The 18,765-nt window shown below is 56.8% G+C and overlaps 1 protein-coding gene across 2 annotated transcripts; it reads right to left on the bottom strand.

The window, feature by feature from the left end:
- Positions 1-201: 201 nt before the first annotated feature.
- On the bottom strand, positions 202-17,116 carry LOC141980966 (ciliary microtubule associated protein 1A-like). Of its 2 annotated transcripts, none has more exons than XM_074942764.1 (7): positions 16,999-17,116; positions 12,848-12,982; positions 12,149-12,352; positions 7,556-7,657; positions 5,484-5,605; positions 5,157-5,297; positions 202-3,511 (listed from the first exon to the last, which is right to left on the bottom strand). In XM_074942764.1, the coding sequence occupies exons 2-7, from the start codon at positions 12,954-12,956 to the stop codon at positions 3,431-3,433; spliced, it is 759 nt and encodes a 252-aa protein (XP_074798865.1). In that variant the 5' UTR covers positions 12,957-12,982; positions 16,999-17,116; the 3' UTR covers positions 202-3,430. The 2 variants fall into 2 exon arrangements, with proteins under 2 accessions (XP_074798865.1, XP_074798864.1); XM_074942763.1 differs by lacking the exon at positions 16,999-17,116 and adding an exon at positions 13,916-14,067.
- Positions 17,117-18,765: the final 1,649 nt, after the last annotated feature.

Genomic DNA, 18,765 nt, shown 5'->3' on the forward strand with positions numbered 1-18,765 from the left:
GGAACAGAACAGGAATGGAGTCTTAGAACTTGTTAGTAAGTAATCTAGCTAGAAATGCATTAGATTTCCTTTTGTTTAAATGGCTGGTAAATAAGCTGTGCTGAATGGAATGTATATTCCTGGTTTTGTGTCTTTTTGGTCAGGTGCCAGCGAGGTTATCTTAGCTTCTTAACCCTTTACAGGTGAAAGGGTTTTGCCTCTGGCCAGGAGGGATTTTATAGTTCTGTATACAGAAAGGTGGTTATCCTTCCCTTTACATTTATGACATGAGGGCTCTGCCCAGAGCTGGTCATCATAATCGTTGCAAAGCGTACGGACAGATAATGTTTCTGGAATTATGTATCTGTACTGGAAATCATGTGCTTAAGGTCTGGGAGTTAAGGCAGATTGCACAAAGGGATGAACTTGCTCCTATCAGGCAGGAGGGAAGAGACCTGTCTCTCTTGCTCTCCGGCTGGTCCTGTGTGTATTGGGTATTGTCCGCTTTACAAAGGAGACCTGTCCACAGACAGCGCTGAATGCTGATCAAGAGCATGTGAAATCAACAGCAAAGAGGCACACAGGAAAAAACAACAACCAGCAGGACAGCACCCTGTTTGTGAGTAAAGACCTTGGAGTGTTGGAGCATCCCTAGGAGGTCAGAGGTTCCTCCCCTGCCCCATCCCCTTCACCAAGGAGACAAGCTGACAGCATGGCTTCCCTCATGAAAATGGAGCACAGCTAGGCCTGGCTGCAAAACACTGCAAGGACTCTGGGTGTGTGTTAGTTACATACGTCCAGGTTTTACAATGTGGGTTCTGCTTTTATTTGAGATGTAACCATTGGTTTCCAGTATTCCTATTTGCTACCATTTGACTCTCTTTGTTAAATAAACTCTGCTTCTTTTCACTCTAAACATGCCTAAGGGCTGTGTGTGAAGCGGTGTCGTGATGTCAGGTGGAGCTGGTAAGGTGGGCTGGGCTGTTCCTTCGGGAGCAGTGAAATATGCGAGTGTCCAGTGGAGCAGGGCTGGATGCTCCAGGGAGCCCCTCGGAGGGCTCGGGGGTTGAGGTGGGCCTGTTGCTAACATGCAGAGGGACAGCGGAGCCTGCCTAGGCTGAGAAGGTGGGATTTGTGTTGCCCACGGCAGAGGAGGTAGGGAGCTGATGCATGGCCAGGTACAGTCATGGCTTCCCGACATTAGTGTATGTTGTGCTCAGGTTTGGTGTCCGCATTTCAAAAAAGATGTTGAAAAATTGGAGAAGGTTCAGGAAAGAGCCAGGAAAACGATCTGAGCTCTGGACAACCTGGCTTACAGTGAGAGACTAAGGAAACTCATCCGCTTTAGTTTATCCAAGGGTAGGTTAAGAGGGGACTTGACCATGGTCTGCAGTTACCCACCGGCGGAAGAGATTTCTGACTGTTGACAGTTCTTTAAGCTGGCAGGCAAAGGAGAAACCTGTAGGCAGACAAATTCAGACTAGAAATAAAATGTCCTGTTTTCACAGTGAGGGTAATTAACCATTGGGAAATCTGACCTAGGGACGCAGTGGGTCAAACCTGGATGCCTTTCTAAAGGATATGCACTAGCTCAATTGGGAGTTCTGGGCATGATGCAGAAACAATTGCATGTGTTATATAGGAGATCAGGCTGGGTCATCATAATGGTCCCTTCTGGTCTTACTGTCTATGAATCTATGGGAGTGGTGAATTGCCTCCCAGGGAAGGAGTGGGAGTCCGCTCTCACGGAATATTTATAACTTCCCTAGACTGAATAACACTCCAGACAGAGCTGTCTGCTCTCTAACATCTAGGCCAAGATAACCCCCTGCTCAGTGAGCCAAAGCAGGTCCTCCCTCCCCAGAACCCCCTAGGGTGGTTTGTGCCTCGCCTGGAGCTTGTTTTTGTGTTCAGTTTCCCTACAGAGATGGGGATGTGGTTATTGTAACCACATCTGGGTATAAATATATCCTGTCTGCAAGGAACCGGCTAGAGTGTGTGTGACACAGAAAACGATAGGGAGAGACCTGCCCTCTAATGGACAGAATCAGAACTGCACAACGGTGTATTGTGAGCTCGGTCAGAGGGACAGCTAGGGGGTGATTCTCCTGTCGCGCAAGTGGGTGGGTCCTGTGTATCTGGAGCAGGAGGATCCAATTTCTATCCTGAGTGCCCGCAGCATGAGCACAGACCGTGCAGCGTATTGCAGTGAGACCCTTCCCCTGACACAAGGAAGACAGAAAAGGGTCAGCAAATGGAAAGCAGAACGGGACAAGGGCTCGTGAATGGGGCTCGGCAGGAGCAGCTCGGGGAATGCTCAGCTCTGAGCCTCTCATCCCAGTGCAGGCCGGGGCCCTCTCTGCACAGGGGAGAGCCCAGTTTGTGCTCAGTTTGTGCTCAGCTCCAGGGATCTGAGCGCCAGAAAGATGTCAACACAATGGGGGGAACTCAAATAAGAGCAGCTACACTGCTGAGGGGCCGGGGGCCACTGAGTCGTGGGGCGAGGGGGAGGCTGAAAGCACTAACCCTGCCGAGGCTGGCTTAGGGACAGCCAAGAGGCAGCAGGAGAACAGGGAGAGGAATCAGCTTGATAAAGGGGGTGTGATAAGGAGGAGTGGGCTCAAACTGAGCAAACGGAATGTAGCCTGAGGGTCTGGGAAGACGCCCTGGCAGAGAGATGGGTGAGAAGAGCGAACTGGCCAGCCGGGGATGGTGGGAAGCCCATTGTAGGCTGGACAAAGCCCTGGACAATAGCTCATAGCTGATGGTGGCAGTGACCTGTGCTCAGAGAGGGTCAATCCCAGGGGCTGATGGGGAAACATTAGGGCACAGAGCAGTCCAAATAAGACCCTTCCACTTCCTCACTGGTGGGCAAAAAGCGCTGGGCAAGGATCCAGCAATTGTTCGCCAGAGGCCCAGGAGAGAAGCCACGGGAGAGGGGCATTGGTGGGCTGAGCTGCGTTGCGTGGGAGCCAGTTGCTGCACTAGGTCCCCTAATCTCCCCACTTGGGACTAGCTCCGTCCTCGGCACCACAGGGAGGAGAGCTCAAGCGTGTGGGCCACCCCCGGTGTCCGCCACTGTGAATGGATCTCCCCCAAGAGTGAAAGTCAGAACGTGAGGGGGGCCCTCGAGCTACTGGGGCTAGTGCAAATGACCCTGGCCTGTCGGGGGCACTGCAGCCAGCCTGACCTCGCCTCACCCCCTTTCCATACGCCCCCTGGAGCTCAGCACTCACACGATGGCCTGCTCCAGTTCCACTGTCCGGCTGAAGGAGCCAGGCCCAAGCTCCCCGGGTCTCCCTGGGCCTGAGGAGCTGGGGGCTGACTCGCCAAAGACGACTGCACAGTGTTAAGTCAGTAAAGATTTTCAAATGCATAATTCTTGTCCAGCCCGTCCCTCTCACTAACGCCCGCGATCAGCCGCTCCCTCGGCTCCTCCGGCCGCGCTCGCTTAATCCACCACGTCCACGATGAGGGGCGCCAGGTAGTCGGAGTGGCGGATCCCAAAGGTCTGGCCACGCTGCTGGACGTACTGCAGGGAGAGGGGGCAGAACACCGCAGGGTCAGTGCGTGAGATCTCAGCTCCTCCCCCCCGCACCCGCTGGTACCCTGCGGAGAGCCTGGCTTCCACGTTAGAAACACACACGCGCCCCCTCCCCCGTCAGATCTCAAGGCACCCCCCGGCCCACAACTACAATCCTGCATGAGACCTTAGCTCCCCCACTGCGCGCGCACACACACACCCTCCATCACCCACCCACACACACGGCATCACCCCCCACTCACACAGTGCATCACCCCCCCACTCACACACACACTGCATCACCCCCCCACTGGCACACACACTGCATCACCCACCACACACACACTGCATCACCCACCACTCGCACACACCCTCCATCACCCACACACACACACGGCATCACCCCCCCCCACACACACACTGCATCACCCACCACACTCGCACACACACTGCATCACCCCCCACTCACACAGTGCATCACCCCCCCTCACACAGTGTGTCACCCCCCCACTCGCACACACACTGCATCACCCACCACACACACACACACTGCATCACCCCCCACTCGCACACACACTGCATCACCCCCCACTCGCACACACACCCTCCATCACCCACACACATACATGGCATCACCCCACCACACACACACACCCTCCATCACCCACACACACACACGGCATCACCCCCCCACTCGCACACACACTGCATCACCCCCCACTCACACAGTGCATCACCCCCCCACTCGCACACACACTGCATCACCCCCCACTCGCACACACCCTCCATCACTCACACACACACACGGCATCACCCCCCACTCGCACACACACTGCATCACCCACCACACACACACACACACACTGCATCACCCCCCACTCGCACACACACTGCATCACCCCACCACACACACACACCCTCCATCACCCACACACACACACGGCATCACCCCCCCACACACACACTGCATCACCCCCCACTCGCACACACACTGCATCACCCCCCCACTCGCACACACCCTCCATCACCCCCACACACACACGGCATCATCCCCCCCCTCACACACACACTGCATCACCCCACAACACACACACTGCATCACCCACCACACACACAGACACTGCATCACCCCACCACACACACAGACACTGCATCACCCACCACACACACACTGCATCACCCACCACACACACAGACACTGCATCACCCCACCACACACACAGACACTGCATCACCCCACCACACACACACACACTGCATCACCGCCCATGCACCCTCCGTCACCCACACACCCACTGCATCACCCCTCCACTCGCACACACACTGCATCACCCCACCACACACACAGTGCATCACCCCCACACATACTGCATTACCCCCCCACACACACTGCATCACCCCCACTTGCACACCCACACACTGCATCACCCCCCACTTGCACACATACTGCATCACCCCCCCACTTGCACACACACTGCATCACCCACCCACCCACAAACACTGCATCACCCCCCCACACACACACACACGCTGTTCAACTGCCAGGGAAATCTCTCCATGAGCTCTCCAGTCTCTCTGCCAGCCAACACATCCCATCCACAACAGCTCTTGTGAGCCCGTGTGTGTGTGTGTGTGTCCCAAGCCCCCTCCTCACCTTCTCCGGGCTGTGTGCCCCGGGCCCTGGTTTCTGCGTGTTGTCCCCAGGAAGCATGTTGCGGGCGAGCATGCTGTACTGAGGGGCCCGGGTCTTGTACACGCTGGGTTCCACCACCCGGTAGTTACAGGGCCCTGGCGTCTGCACACAAGGAGAGGGGAGCTCAGTCGCCAACAGGCCCCCCCCGGGGCGCCCCCGCCCCCCCAAAGCAGGCCAAGCCGCAGCCCAGCCGGCATCCTGAACCCCCATTCCCCACGGCCAGGCGCGTCCCCCATCTCTCCCTTCCCCCTCAGTACCCCCCTCCCCAGCACCGCTGCTGCCTCTCACCTTGCTCAGGTCCTCACAGAAGGTGCCGATCAAGCTGCGCCCCAGGAGGGAATAGTTGGGGGCAGAGCTCTTGCTGATGACCTTGGGCCCGATCATTGGGGGGAGCCCGTAGGCGGCAGGCCCTGGGATGGGGGGAAGAGGGGGTCAGCAGGGGTCAGATCTGCCATTCAAACACCACTGTGGACAAATCAGAAATCTGACAGGGCAGCTCCGGGGGAGGGGGCGGGGGGCAGGAGTGAGGTGAGATTGGGAAGGGGGAGGGCTCAGTGGGGGGTGAGGGCAGAAGGGAATGGGGAGGGGCGGGGAAGGCAGGAGTGAGTTGAGGCTGGGGAGGGGCAGGGCTCAGGGGGGCGAGGGCAGAAGGGAATGGGGAGGGGTGGGGAGGGCAGGAGTGAGGTGAGGCTGGGGAGGGGCAGGGCTCAGTGGAGGGTGAGGGCAGAAGGGAATGGGGAGGGGTGGGGAGGGCAGGAGTGAGGTGAGGATGGGGAGGGGAGGGGCAGGGCTTGGGGGGTGAGGGCAGAAAGGAATGGGGAAGGGTGGGGATGGCAGGAGTGAGGTGAGGCTGGGGAGGGGGAGGGGCAGGGCTCAGGGGGGCGAGGGCAGAAGGGAATGGGGAGGGGTGGGGAGGGCAGCAGTGAGGTGAGGCTGGGGAAGGGCAGGGCTCAGGGGGGCGAGGGCAGAAGGGAATGGGGGGTGGGGAGGGCAGGAGTGAGGTGAGGCTGGGGAAGGGCAGCGCTCAGGGGGGTGAGGGTAGAAGGAGACAGGGTGGGGAAGGGAGGTGTGAGGCAACACTGAGGAGGGGCAGGGCTCGGGGGAGGGCAGTGGCAGCTGTGAGGCTGTGGCATCCCTCCCCTCCCACCCTGGGTGAGGCCAGCCCTGCTCTCTCCCATTGGCTGCTCCGCCATGACGGAGGGGCAGGCGGGCCAAATCTGAGCCAGTGGCTACGACTGGGTGCAAGGGGTGGCAGCACCACTTGGGTTCGTTTCCCCCGGTTGCCGGGGTCCCCCGAGGTGGGGACCCTGGACTCGATCAGCTGCGGCGCCAAAGCCTGTGGGTCTAAGGAGCCAGCAAGACTGCCTGCCCCTCCTGGAGGGGCAGGAACAGTCTCTACCCACGAATTGGCATGACCCCCCGCTCCGATAGCCCCATCTACCTGGGCCTTAGTCATCTGAAAAGCCCCCTCACAAGCCTCCGGGGCCAGCCCGTCTCCACTCTCCTCGCCGGGCGAGCTTTGCGCTGGCATCGAGGGCGGGCACCCAGAGCAACGGTGTCCCCAGTGGAGAGCTGGGCCCTGTGCACGGCTCTGGGAACAGGGTGACTCCCCCCTTTCCAGTGACATCAGCGGAGAAACTCCCAACTGACGCCCGACCCTGACCCCTGCCATCTCTCGGATCCTAAATCCCCGCCTGGCGCCCCATTGCCAAGGGCTTGGATTCTGGCGCACCCAGCCGAGCGTACAGGGCCCAGGCAGGACGTTCCAGGTTGGGGAAGCTGCAATTAGATGGTTATTTTATGATTGCACTGCCCCACTCCCCTGTGAGCAACTGGGGGAGTGCAGGGCCGTGGGGAATGATCATTATCCCCCAGCTTGTGCCGTTCACACCCTCTGAACCAGGCCCCTCTCCCAGAAGTGTGCTGGGGAGAAGCTGAGCAGTCGGGGGGCGAGGGATGATCACAAACAGATCCGGGACCAATCCTGCAACAGGCTTGGCAGAATCGTCTCCTCCAGCGGCTCTGGCCTCTCTGCAGCATTCAGCAGTTGCAAGAATCCAGGGTCCACTCGCACCCCGAACCGGTGGGTTGATCCCCTCTCTGACAGTCTCTTGCCACCCTGCCCAGTAGCACCCACTTTGGATAAGAGGCTGGGAAAGCCGTGAACTGGCTCTAGGGTCCCTGGGCGTGGAGATAGGCATGTGCTGGAGTCAGGGCTTCCGGGAAGGGGAAGGGGAGAATCCAGACAAAGGTCTGAGCCAACGGGCACTGATTTGCACCTTGGAACCTCGAGGCCAGCCATGCAGTGGGGCAGGGGGAGCAGGAGCTGGGTCGGAGCTTAGCCCTGTGGGCTCTCCTACCTGGAGTCTGGTCATTCGCAAACTCCTTCGTGCGCGAAGCAAGCGAGTAGATGGGCGCGGAGCGATAGGCCCATTTCCCTGCCTTCTCTGGAGAATATCGACCTGAAACAAAGAGGGAGGATAATATCGGATCATAGACGGGAGGGGCTCACCCCATACCCCACTGATTGGCAGGCCCTGGACTGGAGCAGCTGGGAGCTCACAGATAGCCCGCACTCCTGTCCTATGCCCTACAGCACCCCCTGCTGGAAGAGGCTGGGGCCAGAGTCGCTGGGAGCTCCCCCCATAGCCAGCACCCTGCCCTGCTCCCCACAGTGCCCCCTGCTGGGAGAGGGTGGGACTAGAGTAACTAAGAACTCCCCCCATATCTAGTGCTCCTGCCCTGCTCCCTGCGCTCTACATACAAGCCTGCAAATATCAGAAGGGTGTGAAGCCCATGACAGAGCGGGATTAGCAAGGAGGCTACACAAGGGGGAGGGGAATTAGGAGGAATGGCATAGAATTAACAAGAAGGGAATTTAGGCTGACTCTCAGGATCCGTCCTTGGCAGCGATATCTATGGGGCTGGGGAATCATCTCTCCAGGGTAACATAAGAACATAATGGTCATCAGATCAATCCAATGGTCCATCTAGCCCAGTGTCCTGTCTTCTGACAGTGGCTGGAGCCAGGCTCTTCAGAGGGAATGAACTGAACCGGGCAATTTTTCGAGTGATCCATCCCCTGTTGTCTAGTCCCAGCTTCTGGCAGTCAGAGGCTTAGGGACACCCAGAACGTGGAGTTACATCCCTGACCATCTTGGCTAAAAGTCATTGATGGACCAGTCCTCCAGGAACTTATCTAATTCTTTTTTGAACCAAGTTATAGTCTTGGCCTTCACAACATCCCCTGGCAACAAGTTCCACAGGTTGACTGTGTGTTGTGTGAAGAAATACTTCCTTTTGTTTAAACCTGCTGCCTATTCACTTCATTGGGTGACCCCTGGTTTGTGTGTTATGTGATGGAGTAAATAACACAACGCTTCCTTGTTCACTTTCCCCTCACCACTCATGATTTTATAGACCTCTGTCATATCCCCCCTTAGTCGTCTCTTTTCCAAGCTGATGAGTCCCAGCCTTCTTGATCTCTCCTTTTATGGAAGCTGTTCCAGACCCCTAATCATTTTTATTGCCCTTTTCTGTACTTTCCCCAATTCTAATATATCTTTTTTAGGGCTGTCGATTAATCTCAGTTAACTCACGCGATTAACTCAAAAAATGAACTGCAATTAAAAAAATTAATCATGATTAATCACACTGTCAAACACTAGAATACCAATGAAATTTATTAAATATTTTTGGATGTTTTTCTACATTTTCAAATATATTGATTTCTATTACAACACAGAATACAAAGTGCACAATGCTCACTTTATATTAGTTTTTATTACAAATATCTGCACTGTAAAAATGATAAACAAAAGAAAGTATTTTTCAATTCACCTCCTACAAATATTGTAAGACAATCTCTATTGTGAAAGTGTAACTTACAAATTTAGATTTTGTTTCTTTGTTACATAACTGCACTCAAAAACAAAACAATGTAAAACTTTAGAGCCTACAAATCCACTCAGTCCTACTTCTTGTTCAGCCAACCGCTAAGACAAACAAGTTTGTTTACATTTACAGGAGATAATGCTGCCCGCTTCTTATTTACAATGTCACCTGAAAGTGAGAACATACATTCACATGGCACTTTTGCAAGGTATTTACATGCCAGATATGTTAAACATTCATATGCCCCTTCATGCGTCAGCCACCATTCCAGAGGACATGCTTCCATGCTGATGATGTTGGTTAAAAAAACAATGCATTAATTAAATTTGTGACAGAACTCCTTGGGGGAGAATTGTATGTCCTCTGCTCTGTTTTACCCGCATTCTGCCATATATTTCATGTTATAGCAATCTCGGATGATGACCCAGCACATGCTGTTTGATTAACGAACACTGTCCCTGCAGATCTGACAAAACGCAAAGAAGGTACCACTATGAGATTTCTAAAAATAGTTACAGCACTTGACTTAAGGTTTAAGAATCTGAAGAGCCTTCCAAAATCGGAGAGAGACGAGGTGTGGAGCATGCTTTCAGAAGTCTTAAAAGAGCAACATTTCGATGTAGAAACTACAGAACCTGAACCACCAAAAAAGAAAATCAACTTTCTGCTGGTGGCATCTGACTCTGATGATGAAAATGAACATGCATCGGTCCTCTCTGCTTTGGATAGTTATCGAGCAGAACCCAAGTCATCAGCATGGACGCATGTCCCCTGGAAAGGTGGTTGAAGCATGAAGGGACGTATGAATCTTTAGTGCATCTGGCACATAAATATCTTGCGACGCCGGCTACAACAGTGCCATGAGAACACCTGTTCTCACTTTCAGGTGACATTGTAAACAAGAAGCAGGCAGCATTATCTCCTGTAAATGTAAACAAACTTGTTTGTCTAAGCCCTGGTCTACACTAGGACTTTAGGTCGAATTTAGCAGCGTTAAATCGATGTAAACCTGCACCCATCCACACGATGAAGCCCTTTTTTCAACTTAAAGGGCTCTTAAAATCGATTTCCTTACTCCACCCGACAAGTGGATTAGCGCTTAAATCGGCCTTGCCGGGTCGAATTTGGGGTACTATGGACACAATTCGACGGTATTGGCCTCCGGGAGCTATCCCAGAGTGCTCCATTGTGACCACTCTGGACAGCTCTCTCAACTCAGATGCACTGGCCACGTAGACAGGAAAAGAACCGCGAACTTTTGAATCTCATTTCCGGAGACTGCGGGAACTGTGGGATAGCTACCCACAGTGCAACACTCTGGAAGTCGACGCTTGCCTCGGTACTGTGGAAGCGCTCCGCCGAGTTAATGCACTTAATGAACTTAGAGCATTTTCTGTGTGGACACACACACTCGAATATATAAAAACAATTTCTAAAGAACCGACTTCTATAAATTCGACCTAATTTCGTAGTGTAGACATACCCTTAGTGATTGGCTGAAATAGCACTAATTGGACTTGTAGGCTCTAAAGTTTTACATGGTTTTATTTTTGAATGCAGTTATTTTTTGTATATAATTCTACATTTGTAAGTTCAACTTTCATGATAAAGAGATTGCACGACAGTAGTGGTATGAGGTAAACTGAAAAATACTATTTCTTTTGTTTTTTACAGTGCAAATATTTGTAATCAAAAATAAATCTAAAGTGAGCACTGTACACTTTGTATTCTGTGTTGTAATTGAAATCAGTGTATTTGAAAATGTAGAAAACATCCAAAACTATTTAAATAAATGGTATTCTATTACTGTTTAACAGTGTGATTAATCACTCATTAATTGCGATTAATTTTTTTTTAATCACACGATTTATCATGATTAATTTTTTTAATCACGCAATTAACTGCAATTAATTTTTTTAATGGCTTGACAGCCCTAATCTTTTTTTTAAGATGATGTGACCAGAACTGTACACAGTATTCAAGGTGCGAGCGTACCATGGATTTATATAGTGGCACTATGATATTTTCTGTCTTTTCTGTCCCTTTCCTAATGGTTCCTTACATTGTTAGCTTTTCTGACTGCTGCTTCATATTGAACCGATGTTTTCAGAGAACTCTCCACAATGACTCCAAGACCTCTCTCTTGAATGGTAACAGCTAATTTAGACCCCCTCATTTTGCAAGTATAGTTGGGATTATGTTTTCCCCATGTGCATTACTTTGCATTTATCAACATGGAATTTCACCTGCCGTTGTGTTGCACAATTTTGAGAGATCTTTTTGTAGCTCTGTGCTGTCAGCTTTGGACTTAACTAACTTGAGTAATTTTGTATCATCTGCAAATTTTGCCACCTCACTGTTCACCCCTTTTCCAGATCATCTATGAATATGCTGAGCAGCACAGGTCCTAGTACAGATTCCTGGGGAACCCCGCTATTTACCTCTCTCCACCATGAAAACTGACCATTTATCCCTACCCTTTGTTTCCTGTCTTTTAACCAGTTACTGATCCATGAGAGAACCTTCCCTTTTATCTGTTGCTGCTTACTTTGCTTAACAGCCTTTGGTGTGTGACCTTTTCAAAGGCTTTCTGAAAGTCCAAGTACACTATAGCCACTGGATTACCCTTATCCATGCGTCTGTAGGCCCCCTCAAAGAACTCTAATAGATGGGAGAGGCATGATTTCCCTTTACCAATGCTGTGTTGACTCTTCCCCATCAAATCGTGTTCATCTGTGTGTCTGATCATTCTGTTCTTTATCATACTTTCAACCAATCTGGCTGCACCTGAAGTCAGGTTTACCAGCCTGTAATTGCCAGGATCGCCTATGGAGCCTTTTTTAAAATAAATAAATGAATAAAAAATCGGCTTTACAGGGAGCTCTGTCACTCGGGACGAACACACCTGGATTGTCCAGAGCCCTGGAGCATGGACTGGAAGGAGCAATCCTGTGCTGACATTTTCCATCACAGACATTAAATCACACACACCACACACAAATCAAGCCGCACCCACATAGCTTGGCTGTACAGAGCGAGTGAGAAGGGGACAGACTCACCTGGCCCGGGGGTCAGGAAGGGCATCAGATCCCTGGGACGGCCATAGATGGAGTAGGCAGGGTTACCATCTTTGCCCTTCATGGTCATCTTGGCTGGCACCATGTACTTGGGCCCCGGGGAGCACTCATCCTGCAGATAGGGGTGGCGGATGCCGAAGCTGTATGCAGGGTCTCGGTAGCGGGAGGGGTCGTGAAGGGGGTAACCTGCAACAGGAAGGAGAGATAGAGCCAGGGCGCAGAGGGCGTGGGCCAGATAGTGAGAGCCCCCAAGCAAAGCCCTGAAGGGAGCGTGGGGCATGGCAGAGCTCTCTCCACACAGGCCACTGGGGGAGGCATGGACCCCAGTCCAGACCTGAGAGGGGCAAGGGGAGGAGAGAGCTCCCTCAGCACAGGCCTTGTTGTGTAGGAAGAGCAGTGAGTGGGGAAGAAATAAGAGATCCCTTGGTGCAAGGGGGCATGGTGAGGAGCGCCCTTGGGGTGAACGCAGGATGGGTGAGCAGCCCCATTCGGCTGTGGGTGCAGAGCGCCCCCAAAGCAGAGCATTGGGCATGTGCATGGAGCTGCCAGCTGGCCCGTGTGTTCCTCTCTCCATGATGCTGGCGGAGAGCCCCGGGCCACCCCTCCTCATGGAGCCTGGGGGGGGGTGGGGGCTCCCCTTCCCGCTGGCCTGGCCGGCTCCTCGCTGACGCTTTCTCTCACCTACGTTTGTGGGGAGCCCATACTTGGGCCCGGGACTGCTGTAGAGAGCAGCGATGGGCCCTCTGGGCCGGTGGGGTCTCCATGTTCCCACCCAGACGTCGGCAGACATGCTGGATCCCCGGTGCGTTCCCACAGCTGGTGAGGAGACAGAGAGCCCCGGTTAGGGAGAGGGCTGGGCAGCAGCAACAGCCCTTTGCCCCCACAGGTGGGAATGGGGCCCCCACGCCTACTTGATGCCCATCCCCCTGCAACACACAGGCTGGCCTGTCACACTCCAGTAGGGGGCAGCAGCACATCTAAAACCATAGCAGCATGTCTACTGGTTAGAGCAGGGGACTGGGAGTGAGGCAACCTGGGATCTCTTCCCAGCTTTTCCGGCCTCTCTGCATGACCTTGGGCAGATTGCTTGACCTCCGGGTGCCTCGATACAATGGGGATGGCCACACGACAGCCCCGTCTTTGGGCGGCTGTTCGAGATGCCCGGATGAAGGGTTCCGTGCGCCAGAATCATTATTTCTCCTCAGTCAGCAGAGAGAACTGCTCTGGGAATGGCCCCGTCACGCGTCAGCCGGGGGAGGGCAGTCCCCAAGAGAACCCAGCACGCCGCCGCAGGAGTCCTGTCCCCGGGGCCCTGACCCCAGGGGCGAGGGCAGAGGTGGCGGGGCGGACCTGGGCTCTCCCTAAGGTGACACAGCCATCCTTGTCCCACACCCGCGCTCTGCCCGAGCCGGAATTCCCCTCTGGGGATGAAGCTTTCTCTGCTGGGTCTCGGGCCCGGGAGAGGAATCGGTGGGGACGTTGCCGCTGTCCCTGCGTCGCTGGGTCTGCAGAAGCAGTCGCTCGGCTGCAGGAGAGATTGCCTGGTGGATTGCAGCACGGCAAGGAAGGATCCTACTTTCCCTCTGCTTTTTTAGCCCCCCTTCGCGGCTCTCTGGAGCGCTCCTACCACTCCCAGCGGTGCATTAGAGGCCACCCCCCAGGGAGGCCTGCGCTGGCACAGAGGGAGAGGCGCTGGTGCATTGAGACGCCACGCTGGGCTACAGCTGGGCTGCTGCACCCGCTCCGCACCTGACGCTCACACCCAAGGGTCACACCGGCTACCGGGAAGGTCTTCGGGGATGAACTGCACAAGGAGACAAGATCAGCAAGGCCAAGGAGCTCCACCTGCCCCAGCGGCCGGGATTTCCAGAGGCAAAGAACCTCATAAGGTTTGCCCCAGGGAGAGCCTGCACGCTCTCGCTTTCTCTTTTATCCAGTTACCATGGCATCAGGTACAACAAACAGAGGCTGCCCGAAAGCGGTGGGTGGAGCCAGCTGAAATTTCACCAAGGGAAGAAATGGGGGCAGGGTCAGCCACAGCTCAAAGGGGAAAGTTCATTTTCAGGGGGACTAGAGACCAATGTCTGGGAGCTCCAGGGCTCGGACTCCGACAGAGGCACGAGGGAGTCCCATCCCCAGAGCAGGCAGAGAACCCACCGTTTTTCAGAGGAACAGCTGCTGCGGACCACACACCATGGCCTCTGCAGTTCTGCCTGATCTCAAGTGCTGGGCAAGCTGCTGCTGTTGATGCAGAGTTTCAGGAGAGGGTGGGGAGGAAAGGGCGTGGAGCAGACGAACAGGCCTGGGCATCAGGACTCCCAGGTTCTCTCTCTGATTGTGCCTCTGACTACCGGTCTCTGTGCCTCAGTTTCCCAATAGGTAAAATCATGATATTGATCCCATATAATGTGTTTATATCTGTAAAGCACTCTGAGATCTTTGGCTGGGAGACACTAGAGAGGGCAAAGGATCACTATGATAAATTGGTAAAGCTGGAAATACAGAGGCAGTCACCATGAAGGGACGACCCCCAGCAGGAAAGTTACAGGGGCTAGGATCAGCACTGCAGTCAGAGAGATTTGCTCAGTACACCCTGTATGGAGAGGAAGCTCAGAAAGAGCAGCTGCTCCCGCTAGTCCCAGGAGTCGGGGATGTGTGTATGTGAGGAGAGCTGGGGGCCCTGGGAGATCTGGGGGGCCTGGCCAGGGAGCTGGGGGTCCTGAGGGATCTGGGTTGCAGGCAGGAATCTGGGGGATCTGAGGGTGCAGGCATGGAGCTGGGGGCCACAGGGATGTGGAGGTCTGGGCAGGAAGATGGAGGCCCCTAGGGATGTGGGATGCAGGCAGGGAGCTGGGGGCCCCAGGGGATCAGGGGGGTTGGGCAGGGAGCTGGGGGCCCCAGGGGGATCAGGGGGTGCAGGCAGGGGTCTGGGGGCTCCAGGGGGATCAGGGAGTGCATGCAGGGAGGTGGGGTCCCCAGGGTGATCGGGGGGTGCGGGTGGGGAGCTGGGGGCTCCAGGGAGATCGGGGGGGGGGGTGCAAGCAGGGAGATGGGGCCCCAGGCGGATCGGGGGGTGCAGGCAGGGGTCTGGGGCCCCCAGGGCGATCGGGGGTGCGGGCAGGGAGATGGGGTCCCCAGGGGGATCGGGGGGTGCAGACAGGGGTCTGGGGGCTCCAGGGGGATCGGGGGGTGCAGGCAGGGAGATGGGGCCCCAGGCGGATCGGGGGGTGCGGGCAGGGAGCTGGGGCCCCCAGGTGGATTGGGGGGGTGCAGGCAGGGAGCCGGGGGCTCCAGGGGGATTGGGGGGGGTGCAGACAGGGAGCTGGGGCCCCCAGGCAGATCGGGGGGGGTGCAGGCAGGGGTCTGGGGGCTCCAGGTGGATCGGGGGGGGTGCAGGCAGGGAGATGGGGCCCCCAGGGGGATCGGGGGGTGCAGACAGGGGTCTGGGGGCTCCAGGCAGATCAGGGGGTGCAGGCAGGGGTCTGGGGGCTCCAGGGAGATCGGGGGGGTGCAGGCAGGGAGATGGGGCCCCAGGCGGATCGGGGGGTGCAGGCAGGGGTCTGGGGCCCCCAGGGCGATCGGGGGGTGCGGGCAGGGAGCTGGGGCCCCCAGGCGGATCGGGGGGGTGCGGGCAGGGGTCTGGGGGCTCCAGGGGGATCGGGGGGGGTGCGGGCAGGGGTCTGGGGGCTCCAGGGGGATCGGCGGGTGCATGCAGGGAGATGGGGCCCCCAGGGGGATCGGGGGGTGCAGGCAGGGGTCTGGGGGCTCCAGGGGGATCGGCGGGTGCATGCAGGGAGATGGGGCCCCCAGGGGGATCGGGGGGTGCAGGCAGGGGTCTGGCGGCTCCAGGGGGATCGGGGGGGGGTTTGGGCAGGGAGCTGGGGGCTGCAGGGGGATCGGCGGGGGGTGCGGGCTGGGAGCTGGCGGCTCCAGGGGGATCGGGGGGGGGGTTGGGCAGGGAGCTGGGGGCTGCAGGGGGATTGGGGGGGGTGCGGGCAGGGAGCTGGCGGCTCCAGGGGGATCGGGGGGGGGGTTGGGCAGGGAGCTGGGGGCTCCAGGGGGATCGGGGGGGGGGTGCGGGCAGGGAGCTGGCGGCTGCAGGGGGATCGGGGGGGGGTGCGGGCAGGGAGATGGGGCCCCAGGCAGATCGGGGGGTGCGGGCAGGGGTCTGGGGCTCCAGGGGGATCGGGGGGGGTGCAGGAAGGGAGCTGGCGGCTCCAGTGGGATCGGGGGGGGGTGCGGGCAGGGAGCTGGGGCCCCCAGGCAGATCGGGGGGGGGGTGCAGGCAGGGGTCTGGGGGCTCCAGGCGGATCGGGGGGTGCAGGCAGGGGTCTGGGGGCTCCAGGCGGATCGCGGGTGCAGGCAGGGGTCTGGGGCTCCAGGGGGATCGGGGGGGTGCAGGAAGGGAGCTGGCGGCTCCAGGGGGATCGCGGGGGGGTTTGGGCAGGGAGCTGGGGGCTGCAGGGAGATCGGGGGGGGTGCGGGCAGGGAGCTGGCGGCTCCATGGGGATCGGGGGGGTGCGGGCAGGGAGCTGGGGGCTCCAGGGGGATCGGGGGGGGGTTGGGCAGGGAGCTGGGGCCCCCAGGCGGATCGCGGGTGCGGGCAGGGGTCTGGGGCCCCCAGGCGGATCGCGGGTGCGGGCAGGGGTCTGGGGCTCCAGGGGGATCGGGGGGGTGCGGGCAGGGAGCTGGGGGCTCCAGGGGGATCGGGGGGGGTGCGGGCAGGGAGATGGGGCCCCAGGCGGATCGGGGGGTGCGGGCAGGGGTGTCCCCGGGAACCCGGGCGCGGGGGGGATGGAACCCACCCGCGTCAGCTGACACAGAACACTGACCTGGGTGCGGACCCGAGAGAAGCCTGCGGCGGAGCGCTGCGGACCCGAGGGAAGCCTGCGGGGGCGGCGGCCGCAGCACTGAGCCGGGCGGCGGCGGCGGCGGCGGCGGGGCTGGGATTAACCCCCCCCCATTGTTTACAGCGTCTCCCGGCAACCAGCCCGGTCCGCACCGCCCCCGCCCGCTGCCTCCCGGCAACGGGGCCGGGCAGAGGACCCCCCCCACCGCGGCCCCCCCAGGGATCCCCCCCGGGCAGCCCCCACGCCCTCGGGCTCTCGTTCTCTGCTTCCCGCCCTGCTGAGCGCGCCCATCACTCTGGTATCGGCCACCAAGCCAGGTCCCTTCCCCCTGGCGTCCCCCCCCCCCGCCCCAGTGCCCAGCTCGGCACGGATCCGGCCCCTGGGCCAGCTGTGGTGGGAGCCCCGAGGAAAGGGCTCCAGGGGTTAAGCACAACGCATTTCTGGGTGGTCTCAGAGTGCGGCCACCAATTCTTGCTGGTGGCCGCTCTGACCAGCCAGCGTCTCTGCAGCCTCCAGTGAGACCCCCAGCGCGGGGAAGGAGGGTCAGAAATTCACCCGCTGCCCTGGAGTTCCAGGCTCCCCCTGCACCGCCCTGGTGGGAGCTGCCCTGGGGGCGCGGCCAGCCACCAAATGCCATAGCCGCCTCCACTCACACTCCAGCTCCCCACACGCTCACGGGCCCTGCGTCTGGCCAGAAGCGCTGCCCAGAGCCCCCGAGAAGGCTGGGCCCTGCGGGGCGCCAGCCCCTGCTGGCAGCGCCCTGGTGCAAACACCAGGGTCCTGCATCTCATTGCCCTTGGTACCAGCCATTCAGGAGCAACAGGTGCGTGCTGCAGGGAAGGGCCGCTGCTTTTCCCTTACACCCCCTCACTGTCCCCCCAAGGCAGTTCCATAGAATTCAGGCCTTGTGGCAGCTTAGAGACTAAACAAGTCCTCCTTTTCTTTTTGCGAATACAGACTACCACGGCTGCTACTCTGCAACCTAGAATTCAGTGACATTCTGTGCCTTCCAACTGAGGGAAGGAAGAAATCCTGGTGGGCGTGTATTTTTCCACTTCAAAAATCATTCAAATGATGGCTGAAAAGTTTTCTGTGGGAGAGGGGTCTTGCAGAACGCCCTAGGTTGGTCAGACTTGTAATTAACCCAGTCTCATCCCACAGCAACAGAACCGACCGTTGAAGTTCTCTTCAAATCCGTCTGTTTTCTGCTTCTTCCTTTTCTTTCCTAGCTGAAGTCTCTCACAAGACCCCGTTCTCTTGGTGGCTCATGGATGGAGATGCAATGGCTGATGTTTCCCATTGATTTCACTGTATATTAGATATGAGCTGCTCTAGGTGGAGATGCAGACTCTGCAAAGAAAGATGCACTCCAAACACCGTTTTGTCTACCCTGGGCTGGGTAAAGTGCCTTCCTTGAATGTGAAGTCGATGGAACTGTTCCCTTTTACAGTGGCTCAGCACCTACCCTTCAACTTCAAAATATATAAAAAAGGGAAATGCAAAACTACACTGAACAAAAATCAAAGAGCCCCAATTTCGGAGACTAGACGTCAGGAACTGAGCACTGCAATGACATGTGAGAGCCTGACATGCATTTTTACAACATCTAATGCCAGTAAAAAAAGTTATAACTACTATAATAATACACCTCTTTGGCTGTATAAAATTTCATGAGTGTTTGTGAAGTGCTTTGAAGTGCTTAGATCAGAGGAAACTTCAGACAATCCACCCTGCAAGTTAGAATTCTAC

Source organism: Natator depressus, chromosome 1 (assembly GCF_965152275.1).
Source record: "Natator depressus isolate rNatDep1 chromosome 1, rNatDep2.hap1, whole genome shotgun sequence".
Lineage (NCBI taxonomy): Eukaryota > Metazoa > Chordata > Testudines > Cheloniidae > Natator > Natator depressus.